The 12,589-nt window shown below is 42.3% G+C and overlaps 1 protein-coding gene across 2 annotated transcripts in view; it reads right to left on the bottom strand.

Moving 5' to 3' along the window:
* PSME4 (proteasome activator subunit 4) overlaps positions 1-7,357 on the bottom strand; it is a 74,241-nt gene extending 66,884 nt beyond the window's left edge. Inside the window, exon 1 of one of the 2 annotated variants that reach the window (XM_069850264.1) lies at positions 7,140-7,357. In XM_069850264.1, the coding sequence (XP_069706365.1) occupies positions 7,140-7,318 (179 nt within the window). In that variant the 5' untranslated portion in view covers positions 7,319-7,357. The remainder of the gene's footprint in view (positions 1-7,139) is intronic. The other variant, XM_069850266.1, reaches the window with a different exon arrangement.
* Positions 7,358-12,589: the final 5,232 nt, after the last annotated feature.

Below are 12,589 nucleotides of genomic sequence, written 5' to 3'. Positions count from 1 at the left end.
TAAGATTCTACAAATACCGTAACTTCATGCTCACACCAGATACCAAGTAAACAAGGATCATATTCTTTCACCTCAGCTCACAACGTACTAGGAATTAAATTTAGTATTTCCATATGCCCACTTACTTAAATCTTGTAAGAAAAAAAAAACAACCCACAACTGTCACAAGCACCCTCATTATACTCCATCCCTTTCAGCTGAGTCATTTTAAGGAGACAGGACACAATCTAGAAGCTAATTAAAAAAAAACAAACAAAAAACCAACAAGTTTCACACAGTTAAAATCTGAGCTCTTCCAGTAAGGCTAAACAACTGATTCAGCCACAGAGCTTTGCTGGTGGTGTATCCCAGTGCTAGCCCTTCAGAAATTACAGATCCATCAGGACTAACTCTAGAACAAGTGCTTGCTGTTTTCAAGTTTAGACTGAACAAAGGAATACGTTTAAAGTCTTAAAGATAATTTGCACCAGCAAAACCTGTACAAGACTCTAGTGCAGCACTTTCCATGTCATACAACTATAAACTACTACTCACCTGGGAAGCACACTTGCCTTTTTATTTCTATTCCAACTATTCTTAAAGATTCACAAGAAACCTTACTAATACAAGGAGCAGTCAGACAAAGCATACATCAAGCCCTATGAAACAATTTGAGATTCCTATTCATTGTTTTTGTTTAAGATTTAGTACAGGTTGGATTAATTTGTTGCTAAATATATACAAGCAGAGCACCAAGACTTGTTCTGGTAATGCAGAGAATGCCAGATCTCATGCTGATTATTTGGTATGCAGGACAGCACGTGCTGTAGAACCCTACACTGGTACCATCACGTGATAAGATTAAAGAAGGAAACATCTCTGAAGAACTCCTACTTGAAAATAATAGTGTCTATATAATTTTAAAGGGGCAAACATTGGCAGTTACTGATCTAACAGTGAAAATGAACTGTCCTGTTTCCTGAATTTGGTTTCTGAAACTGACTTCTGCGACGTTGAGGAGTCTTTCAAATGCTTCATGCGCTATGGTAAACTTGTATTCTTCACAGAGTGGGAGAAGAGACCCCCTTGAGAACTAAAATCCAAAAACCTTAACGAAATACATTTCACACAGTGATGCAAGAGCACAGGGGATACGGATCCAACTGCTTGAGTATTTTTTTCCCCTACTTCCCCACATCCCTTTTCCTCAATTTAGAGCAAAATTACCTCTGAACTTTCAGGATCACCCACTACTAGTAACCTTACCAAAAGGAATTACTGCCCTTAAATATACATATACCAGGTCTCCTCTCTCTTTCCTCACAAGATTTCTTTTCCCAGCCTTCCTCCTGCAGTTTCCCTTGAAGATACAGTGAAACAGCTACAGAGCTCTGGCAAACTGATAAGCATCAGTTTTCAGAAAAAGAAGAAAATCCTATCAGCTCTACAGCACTTCTTTCTATTTCCTTTTTCCATTGATTTCAAGGGGGGATTTTTATATTTGATGAGCAGTATTCTCTCTAATGCTCATTTCAACATGTTTTAAATATTTCAAATACAGAAGGAAACAAATGAAATGCAGAACCCACCCTTCCACCATAGGAACCTAAATTATCTGGAATAGCCAGAAACACTTATCCACTTACAGAATTATACCATCAGCAGCTGAACACTTACACTTTCCACATGCATAAAAAGCACATGTAAAAAGAATCCTCAACAAAAAAAAAGTGAGACACGTGGTTTTGCAGCAACTAACAAATGCATATAACTTAATCACATTTATTTTAATTGAAATAATTTACCTTCTAAAAGCATACATTACTTATACTCTGTATGGGAAGAACCCAATGTGAAAGTATGGAAGCTTTTTCAAGATAGATGGGGCAATAATCAGGACAATGCAAGTTTCATAAGCAGACATAAGAGCTATTCCCATATCCTCCAAGGTAAAGCACGTGTCTTGAAAACAGGCTGCTAGACTTAACAGGCAAATCAGAGACATTTTATATGACTGTGAGAGATGACCAATCACAATTCTATCAATTCCACTTAAGTCATTTCCCATAGTCTTCACTTACTATTTAATAAAGGGGTAAGACAGTATTTGATGCAATGACAAGACTTTACAGGAGTTTGCCTACAAGATTTTGTACTTTCCATGACAGTACACATCTGGGAAGGGAAACAGCAACACCAAAGGCTCATTTCACTGTGGAACAGAAGGTTCTGAAACAAAGCTTAACTTTTAATAACTTCCATTTCATTATCCCTCAATTATATGCACTTGCACGTACTTCTCCACTCCCTGGACTGCAAAAGCATGAAAAAATAAGTTTTAACTACAAAGAAACACTACACAAGAAATCCAATTAATCTGTCAGCACTGCTATATATAACAAAAAAGAAAATGTTTGGCTGGTTACCTTTTTCGACATTTGCTAACAGCAGTTCTACGATACAAATGCTGTTTAATTAAGAAAAAGAAGAAAGTGAAATATACAGAAATGTACTGAACGCAAATATATCACTATGCCCAAGAAGCAGAACTAGATGCCAAACTGCTCTCCCATATTTACAGCTTCTTTCTGTGTGCAGGGGGTAGACTTTAAACCATCAATTATTCGTCTTAATCCACCTGCATGTTGAGACAAGGACAGAAAATAATTACTTCTAGAGAGGGGCTTTTCCCTCAAGATTAAATAAGCAAAATGTAACAGAATGGAACTACAATGTCTTCAGAATTCTCCTTTAAGAAAAACAGCAAAGGTTATAAGAGCTCTCAACCTCCATCAGTCAACTTCAAAAAGGATAAATTGTGCTTTACTGTGCTAGCCTACTGGGTTCCAATTTGGAATTCGGATAAATGGAAAGGGGAACCCACCCTCCCACCACACACACACACACACACATCCCAACCTAAAAAAGGTGATACCAAAGTGAAAATTCTGTTTGCAGCTCTGTTGTTACTGAGCAGAGGACAGGGTCTCTGGAGATGGGAAAAATAACAAAACAAAAACCCACCACAAAACACCAAACCAAACAGCCCATTTCCTATTATAAGTATTAGGCATCTAATTTCTAACTCCACAATTACAATACACCTATTTTTAGGAACCGTGCTATCATATCAAGGGGACATCCTAAATTGCCCTAGAAAGGTGGCTGCTCTGCTACAGTTAAAAACTGCCTTCACTTATGGACACATACAGGATTGCAACTGGTCTAAAATTGAGTTTTTGACCTATTATATGAAAAATAATGACTCACACTCATCAGACTATTTAAATATCACACGTACATGTACACAATACACACACACATTCCTGAGGCAAGCTCATATTTTTCTGATACAGATGAGAGGGAAACAGACGTAAAACAAGATTTATGTGCAGTAGTGATTAAAATACTTCAGTAAAGTGCCTCTGAGATGTTTTCATTCTTGCTGTAACTTTGTGTCCTGTCATTCTAATTCAAAGCAGCTGAGCTGCAGTGTTTCCACACCTTACAGCAAGGCAGTGAAACGTCAGTTTGTAATAAGCCTATACCTGAGAAGCACATAAAATAACATTGTCAGGAACAGAAACTGTCTCACTTGGCTCCAAAAACTCTACCTTTGCCTACTGAAGTGGAAAGCACAGACAGACATTTGTGTGTTTTCCAGGCTGCCCAGTCAACTATATGTACAGTAACTCTTAAATGCTCACACTATACTAATACGATCACTTACAGGATACGCCCTAAAAACCAAAAAGGAGTTTTAAAAAAAAAAAATCTATGCACAAAGTTTCTATATAAAACATAAAAGAGGGAAACATGCAAAACAGCAGCCTATTTTTAACCTGGAGACCATAAGAGTATGTTATTCCATCCGAGGAAATGATTTTGATGCAACCTGCTTTTCCCTGCCACACACATATTGTAGCAAGTTATACAACTGAGACTCAGTCTTCTGCTTTCACAGACAGATCAGAGTTTTATAAGATACAGAATTTACGAGCCAAACTTGGATGAATCTTGGGGTAATGATTAGATTTAAATGCTGCAGTTTTGCTTGCGTAAGAAGTCCCACTAAGCCAGAAGTTATTTAAGTAACTGCACTATTCCTGTCTTCAGAGCAGGGAAAGCTCTCTCCCCGCAGGGCACTTATCCATCCCAACCAAAGAACCGGTACATATCACTGAAAACTCTGCATAAATGAACTATGCAAATCAGCTTTTTTCCCCTACTCAGTCTGTGACATCAGAGAACTGAAACAGCTGCTCTTAGGATAAGTATGTGCCAAGTCATGTTTTCAGCTGTTGGAGGCAAAAAGAAACACAAGATCTCAAGTTCAGCTGTCATCATGAAATAGTAACTGATATTCAACTTTTTAATTAAAAAAAAAATTCGAGTTTCACTTCCATTCTTCATATACTATACACCTTCATCCTCTGTATGCTCCTATGCCTTTATACAGGTTGAATAATATTGTGAGTGGCTGAGGAGGTGTAGCTATACAAGTATATTATTGGCATGCATGGGTTTTTTTCTTTATTCGTTTATACATATGTATATACTACAATGTCTGTATTAATATTTCTATCTGTACAAGAAATAGATTAAAGACATGTCAGTCATGGCTCTGAACTATAAATTATTTCATAGAAGACCGTGAGAATACTGGCTTTTGTAATTCAGACATTTGCAACAAAGCAGTGACCATAACCTGAAGACTGGGCATTTTTTCTATCAAACAAATGTGCTATTTATTATAGCTGACCATCAGGAGAAAACATAGTAAGTTGATTTAGAGTTGAATTACTCACCATCAACAGACAGCAAAGGTTTGATTTTACTGTCATTATCCTACAGTCTGACTTAGGCCTGACACCAGAACACTACGTGGTTTGGAAGTGTTTTATCTAGGCCTAAACTTTTACTAATGTATTTCATCCTGCAGAAGTACTTTGTCAAGTTAAACTAAGCAGCAAAGCATCTCTCTTGTTAAGGGTACCAGTTTATTTTTAAACCAAGGCCACTGTTTCCTTCCCTGCCTACATCCAAACTTTATCCAGTCTTACTGTATACAATATACCACAAAAAAACCCAGGCCTAACAGGCATTAGACAAGTTGCAAGCACACACAATAAATTCAGGCTTCAAAGAGTAGGTGGAAAACCACAAATTAGAGCCTCCTGACCTTTCTGTGATTCATAAAGCAGCACAGAAGCAGTTCTCAAGAGGTTAAACTTTACTGCCCTGAAGCCTAAAGTGATAACAGTAATTGCAGTCTGCAGAGTGAGTAATAGGGTGATTCTAAAACAACCCAGCACTGATTTCAAAGGACTTCTGTGCCACATTTAGCCTATTTCTAGTGATCTCATAGTAAGAACTACTACAGTTTATTTCAACTTGATCCATATATGAAAGTTCTACCAGAGTAAAAGGCAACAGGTACCACTGAAACCACTATGAAACAGCAGATGTCTGGGGGTGGGGGGCGAGGAAGGGAAACAGTATTGAAGCCATTCCAAGCAAGTTCAAACTCTCACATAACGAAAACATGTGAGTCATTTTGCAACCATCAATGTAATTCTATCTAAGAATACCTCCTGCAAATATAAAGATGCTTACATTTCAATACATGCATATCAAACAGATTTGACTGCCAAATACATATTAATATTTAAAAAAATACTTATGTAAGGAGCAAAACTGTAATTTAAGATCTCAAAATTGTACAAAACGCACATACTTCATAATTTCTAGCACACCAGAAACACCACTTAAGAAGGCACACAGAGCACTCAGGAAAAAAAAACGTGGTAAACATCCACAGAAACATAATTTACAGATTGAAGGTATGGGAGTCATTATCATTAGATGCCATTTTCAGTGCCAGGGGGTACAAAACAACAGCTATTAAGAAAGAAAAAAGAGTTCAGTATGCTTTGTGAAATTCACTAAGAGGAACCTGTGTTCTACTCAGTGTTATCTGTGAAACCATCACGGTTTTATCTGTATTAAAAGCAGCTTGGCAGCATGTACAGCAGAGCCAAGATCAGCACAGACTACGCCGTGCTACAGTACAGGCAAGATACCAAGGGCACCAACGGTGTTTACAGAGTATGAAGCCAGAATTTAATCCCGCTAGCGCTAAACTAACAAACAGCCTGTCCTGAGACAGACTCTGTGTTCCTACAGCAGAAGTTATGCAGAGATGGTATCTGGCACAACTTGCTTATAAGGGTAAGGGGTGAAACCGCTAGTCACACAGGCACTAAAAAAATCCCAAGCAAACCCACAAGTGCTTGATTTGAGTAACCTGATCCAGCGGGACCTGTCCCTGCCCGTGGGAGGCATCCCTGCCTGTGGCAAGGGGGTTGGAAACGGATGATCTTTAAGGTTCCATCCAACCCAAACCATTCTAACGCTGGGGAGGGGCTCTTTATCATGCACTACAGGGATGAGGGACAACGGTTTTAAGATGAAAGAGGGGAGATTTTGGTTAGATAGCAGGAATATTTTCCCGTGGGGGTGATGAGGCACTGGTTGCCCAGAGAAGTCATGGAGGTGTTCAAGGCCAGGTTAGATGAGGCTCTGAACACCCTTAGCCACTGAGAGGTGTTGCTGCCCATGGAAGGCAGGCTGGAGCTGGGTGATCTTTAAGGTCCCATCCGACCCGAACCATTCTAAAGCTAGGGACGGGTTCTTTAACAGCGACTATAAGGATAAGATGAGGGAATAAACTGAAAGAAGGGAGATTTTGGTTAAATAGTAGGAAGAACTATTTTCCCGTAGAGGTGATGAGGCAGGCACTGGTTGCCCAGAGAAGTCATGGAGGTGTTCAAGGCCAGGCTGGGTGAGGCTTTGAGCGCCCTGATCCAGCGAGAGGTGCTCCCCTGCCAGCGAAAGGAGGGCAGGAACCGGATGACGGTTCCTCCCAACCCAAACCATTCTAGGGGCCGTAGAACCGGGGAAGCCTCAGGGACGACGGGGGAGCTCTGGGAGCAGAAGTCACCTTTGTCCCCGTTCCCTTGCGCCAGCCGGGCGCGGGGCGGGGGAGGGCCGGGCGCCAATACCCGCCGGGGCCCGCAGCAAGCGGCGCAGGGAGGCCCCGTTAGGGCCCCGCAGGCCCCGTCCCGTCCCGCCGCGGGGACCGTTCCCGGGCGACTCACGTCGAGAGTTTCCTCGTCCAAAAGAGGCCGCCGGGCCACAGCTCCTGCAGCTGCACGGCGCGCGCCAGGTTCTCTTTGATCTGCGCGAGGAAGCGGGCGGCCTCGTCCTCCAGGCGCCCGCCGTAGGGCAGCAGCCGGTTGTACGCGATCTCCTTCTGCGGCGGCGGCGGCGGCGCCATGGCGGGCGATGCGCCGAACCTCCCCTTCGCGCGCGCCACCGCCCCGCGGCGACACGTCACAGCGGCACCGCCCACCCCGCTTCCGGCGCGGAGGCGGAAGGAGGGGGCAGCGCGGGGAGCCCCCACCACGTGCCGCTTCCGGCTGTGCCCCCGCGAGGCGGGCAGCGGGTCGCGCGGGCAGGAACACAGAATCCGGTGGTTGGAAAGGACCTTGGAGATCAGGTCCAGCCGTTCACTGTCCGGCACTAAACCAGCTCCCCGAGTGCCTCGTCTGCCCGGCTTCTAGACATCTCGAGGGATGGGCACCCAACCACCTCCCTGGGCAGCTGTGCCTGGGGACCCTTGCAGTGAAGAAATTTTTCCTAATATCCAATCTAAACCTCCACTGGCACAGCTTGAGGCCATTCCCTCTCATCCTCTTGCATGTTACCTGGGAGAAGAGACCAGCACCCACTTGCCTAGAACCCCCATTCAGGGAGCGGTAGACAGTGATAAGGTCTCCCCTCAGCCTCTTCTTCTCCAGGCTAAACAACCTCAGTTCCATCAGCCGCTCCTCATAACACTTGTCCTCCATCCCCTTCACCAGCTTTGTTGCCCTTTCCTTGATGCTCTCCAGTGCTTCAATGTCCTTGTAGGGAGGGGCCCACAACTGAACACAGGATCTGAGGTGTGACCTCACCGGTGCTGAGCATGAGGGAAAGGTGACTTTGCTCCTGCGCTGGCCACACCATTTCTGATCTGTGTGATGATGCTGTTGGCCTTGGCCACCTGGGCACCTGCTGGCTCATGTTTAGCTGGCTGTTGGACACCACCCCTAGATCCTACTCAACTTCAAGCGTTCACTTTCTGTGGCTTTGCAGTTAAAGCCCTTTTCGCAAAGCTGCCACCATCCAATCATGTAGTTCGGGACAAAAACATTGGCCTTCCAGCTGTTCACTAGAGCAGAACTTGGGAAGAGAATCCAATGTTACTCTTCTTCCCAAAAATTCAATGCAATGGGAAGTGGGGATGGACTCCATGGTGGAGATAATGAGCCACGGGGTTTAATAGCAGACTGCCTGCCTGTGTAAGAGGCTTATTGGAAATAATAATGCTAGTCAGTGAAACAGCTCGGCGGTGCCCGCTCCTGCCGCTGGCCTGTGGGCGTAAGATAAAGCCTGCGATGGATATGTGATAGCAGTGCTAGCAATACCGATAGCCATTATCTCCAGCTGTCCCTTAAATATAATTGCTAATTGAATTTTCCCTCAAGAATTACATCATGACCATACAACAGCTGCAAACTGATTAGATTTAAAGCTACTGACAAGGACAAATCCTGTTTTCTGATCTTTATGCCCAAACTAGCCCTGCTTAAAATTAAAACCAAAAAAAAGATGGCTAACTAAATGCTGAAACACATTATGAAGAGGCAAAATGCCATGGAAAACCTACACGTGATAAGCAAAGGTCATGATGCTGAGGTATACCTGGGCAATCACCAACCACATGAAATTTAACAAGGGCGAGTGCCAGATTTTGCACCTAGGACACGGCAACTCTGGGTGGACAAACAGACGAGGGAGAGGCTGGAGAGCAGCCCTGCAGAAAGGGATCCGAGGGTTCTGATTGATGGCGAGTGGAACATGAGCCGACAGTGAGCCTTGGCAGCCAAGGGGGGAACCATGTCCTGGGGTGCAGCAAGCACAGCATTGCCAGTGGGTTGAGGGAGGAGATTGTCCTGCTCTTCTCCACACTGGTGCAGCCCCACCACAAGCCCTGGGTGCAATTTTGGGCGCCACCGTATAAAAAGGATATGAAGCTATTGAAGTGTGTCCAGAGGAGGCCACAAAGTTGGTGAAGGATTTAGAGGAAGAGCTGTATAAGGAGCAGCTAAAACCACTTGGTCTGTTCAGCCTGGAGGACACTGAGGGGAGACCTCATCACAGTCTGCAGCTTCCTCACAAGGGGAGGAGCAGATGCTGGTCTCTTCTGTCTGGCAACCAATAATTGGGCCAGAGGGAACGGCAGGAAGGTGTGCCAGGGGAGGTTTAGGTTGGATATAAGGAAAAGGTTCTTTACTCAGAGGCTGGTGGAGCACTGGAATAGGTTGCTCAGGGCAGCAGTCATGGCACCAAGCCTGACAATATTCCAGAAGAATTTGGACACTGCCCTCAGACACATGGTGTGAATGTTGGGATTATGCTGTGCAGAGACAAGAGTTGGACTCAATGAGTCCCTTCCAACTCCTTGTGAGTTGGACTCACTCCGTGTGAGTTCCTTCCAACTGAGGACATTCTATGATATTCTCATGGCATTTTCCTGACAAATGTATTTATACCATCTTATTATATGCCTTTTTTACCAAACATTTTTATTGCCAGTCCACTGCAACAGAAAGTGATCCTGTGTGTTCCATTCAAGTACACCTGCATGAGTAGAATCATGCTACTTGGATTTACAGTCACAAAAAAATTAAAAAATCAGCACAAGTGGTGTATGTTTCTTCTGACAAAGACTGCTAATAAATCAGCATTATATTAATACAGTTTTCCCAGGTGCCTAGTGGAGGCACAATGCTACTTTATAGCTCCCCATCAAGAATCTTTCATGCAATATCCTGGGAAAGTGAAAGTCTATAATAACTTTAAATGTACCAAATACCTACTTTTTCTGAAGTTTCAGTAATTATTCTGAGTTACAGGATGAGACTAGGATAAAACAGATACTTTGCTAATTTTCTATCACTAATGTGCTACAAAGGCTGAGCCTTTTCAAGCAGATATCAAATAAACAATGTTAGCTCTGCCTTTTCCTACCTTCATAGGCCTATACTTTTAATGAGGGAAGGACAACACTTTTGTTTAGTGTTAATATTTTCGAAATACATTTCAATTTCTAGAAGATCCTGTATCACATGATCTTGTGGATTATGTACATCAATTTTTCCACTATTACAAAACTGTCATACTTCGCTTTAATTTTAATTGTGATTTGGAGTGTATTTCTTGACATCTTTCACAATGGCTTTACAATTATATTCTATTGCCTCATATCTGTATTACATACAACAATTTATAAATGAATTTCTGTCTTTTCTAGCCTGAATTAAAAATGAGAGTTGATTGCTGTCAGATTTCTATGGGGATAAAGTACATCTTGTTTTAGTGTTTTGTTGGTGAAAACAGGAATAAGCAAAAGGTGTAGCTAACCACCATTAAATGAATAGCTCTATCAGTTCAGACAGGGATAGATCAAATAACTTGCTCAGAAGCTGTGAGGAAAAAATATACATGTTTAAGGAGAAGTGAAAATATATATGCCTCAAAAGTGAGAAGTCTAGAATTACTTATTTTCTGTCACTTATGGACGATTCTTTTTTCCTATTTAATTGCAATGGTGTTTTGTCCAAACAGGCACTTCAAGTGTGGGAAAGTGTTTATTACACTTGAAGCATGCAGAGTTTGTTTGGACTTGGAGAAAAAAAAAATCAAAATTACAGTCCAATTTTCTGAAATTGAAGTTGTCAGATATATAAGGAATTTAAAGCTGCAATCTGTTGCTTCAGAGCTACATTATCACAAGGAAATTCTCCGGCAGTTTCTGCCCTTTCTAACCTGAGTTAAAACTGAAGCCTGATTTTTCACACATTTCTAAGCAATTTGCAATGTGAAAAAGCACCTCTGACCTCAGGGAGCCTATTTTATCAGAACCAGAAGCCTTCTCATGTGTGACCATTGTACCTCAGACACACAAGTGCCTTCCATCAGAATTAAACACTTATCTTCCAGGGAAAAACATGCAAAATATGCCATCAGCACCTCTGACAGTCATGTTGACGACTAATTTGACCTCCTCATTCTCAGAAATGTGATTCCCATTTTCAGAATCTGAAACAAGGCAAAAAGAGATCATGAGTCCTTTCATAATTACAGTAGTAAGCATACATATAGTACTTGCATTTTGAAAGTATTTTCTGCATGTTGATTAATTTATTAATTCAATTTACTAACTATCAAAACCCTAATCCTTTCTCCCCAGTATGCTGGCATTCTGCTCTTCAAAAGGAAAAAATATTACATTTTGCCAAGGGAGTAAAAAATAAATTTGTTCTTCAAGTTTGCAATATGTTTTGGCTGCTGCAGTGTGTAAAAGCACATTTGGTTCCCAAGTCATATGATGAAGGACTGGCTTTCATAACAAGGAACCCGTCTGTGCTACTTGCATCAACAGCTTTTTCCTCTCTTATTAAGTAGGAGGAATATGAATTGAGAGCAACCCAAATATGGTTGCCACCTGTTGGTTTTGGCATTAGATCTTGAAAACTGATGAATCCAAGTGTTGTAGTTGTGCAAAAAAATACAGTCTTGCCATTCATGAGAAATTTCGACTGTTAACAGTGGCTTAAGTTGCATTGCGCATTGTTCACACTTACTCTTGCTGGACATCTTACTGCCTTAGGTCAACTAACACCAGCACTGTCGTCGGTATTTAGGAAACTTGTCACTCATCCTTAACCATGCTTCCTACTATCTCAGCTTTCAAGCAACTATTTTTTCCTATGTAGACATTTTGCTTAGTGACCCATCTAACCTTTTCAACCTAAGCTAGAAGTTGAATAATTTTTTGAGTGACAGTCTTCTATATATTTCACAACTTGGAAAAGAACACCCAGTCCAACAGGAGCTTCATATTACCTGTATTATACTTGTCCTAGTCTGTGACCCCCTCATGGAGTTCTTGGCACAGGAAGGACATGGATCTGTTGGAGCGAGTCCAGAGGAGGCCACAAAGATGATCAGAGGGCTGGAGTACTTCTTCTGTAAGGACAGGCTGAGTTGGGCTTGTTTAGCCTGGAGAAGAGAAGGCTCTGGGGAGACCTTATAGCAGCCTTCCAGTACTTAAAAGGGGCTACAGGAAAGCTGGGGAGGTGCTCTTTGTAAGGGGGTGCAGGGATAGGGCAAGGACTAGTGGTTTTAAACTGAAATTGGGGAGATTTAGATAAGATATTTGTAAGAAATTTTTTTCCTTTGAGGGTAGTGAGGCACTGGAACAGGTTGCCCAGAGAAGTGGTGGATGACCCATCTCTGGAGGTGTTCAAAGCCAGGTTGGATGATGCTTTGAGCAACCTGATCCAGTGGGAGGTGTCCCTACCCTTGGCAGGGAGTTTGGAAGTGGATGACCTTTAAGGTACCTTTCAACCCAAATTATTGTATGATCTCTCAAGGAGCTCCATTACAAAAATAAAGAGGAAAAGCTTGCTTTTTGATTTTGCTAGTGGTGAGGATACTC

The sequence above is a fragment of the Phaenicophaeus curvirostris genome, chromosome 2 (genome assembly GCF_032191515.1).
Source record: "Phaenicophaeus curvirostris isolate KB17595 chromosome 2, BPBGC_Pcur_1.0, whole genome shotgun sequence".
Taxonomy (NCBI): Eukaryota; Metazoa; Chordata; class Aves; order Cuculiformes; family Cuculidae; genus Phaenicophaeus; species Phaenicophaeus curvirostris.
Note: the sequence above shows the minus strand (reverse complement) of the source record. Positions and strands in the feature narration are given on the sequence as shown.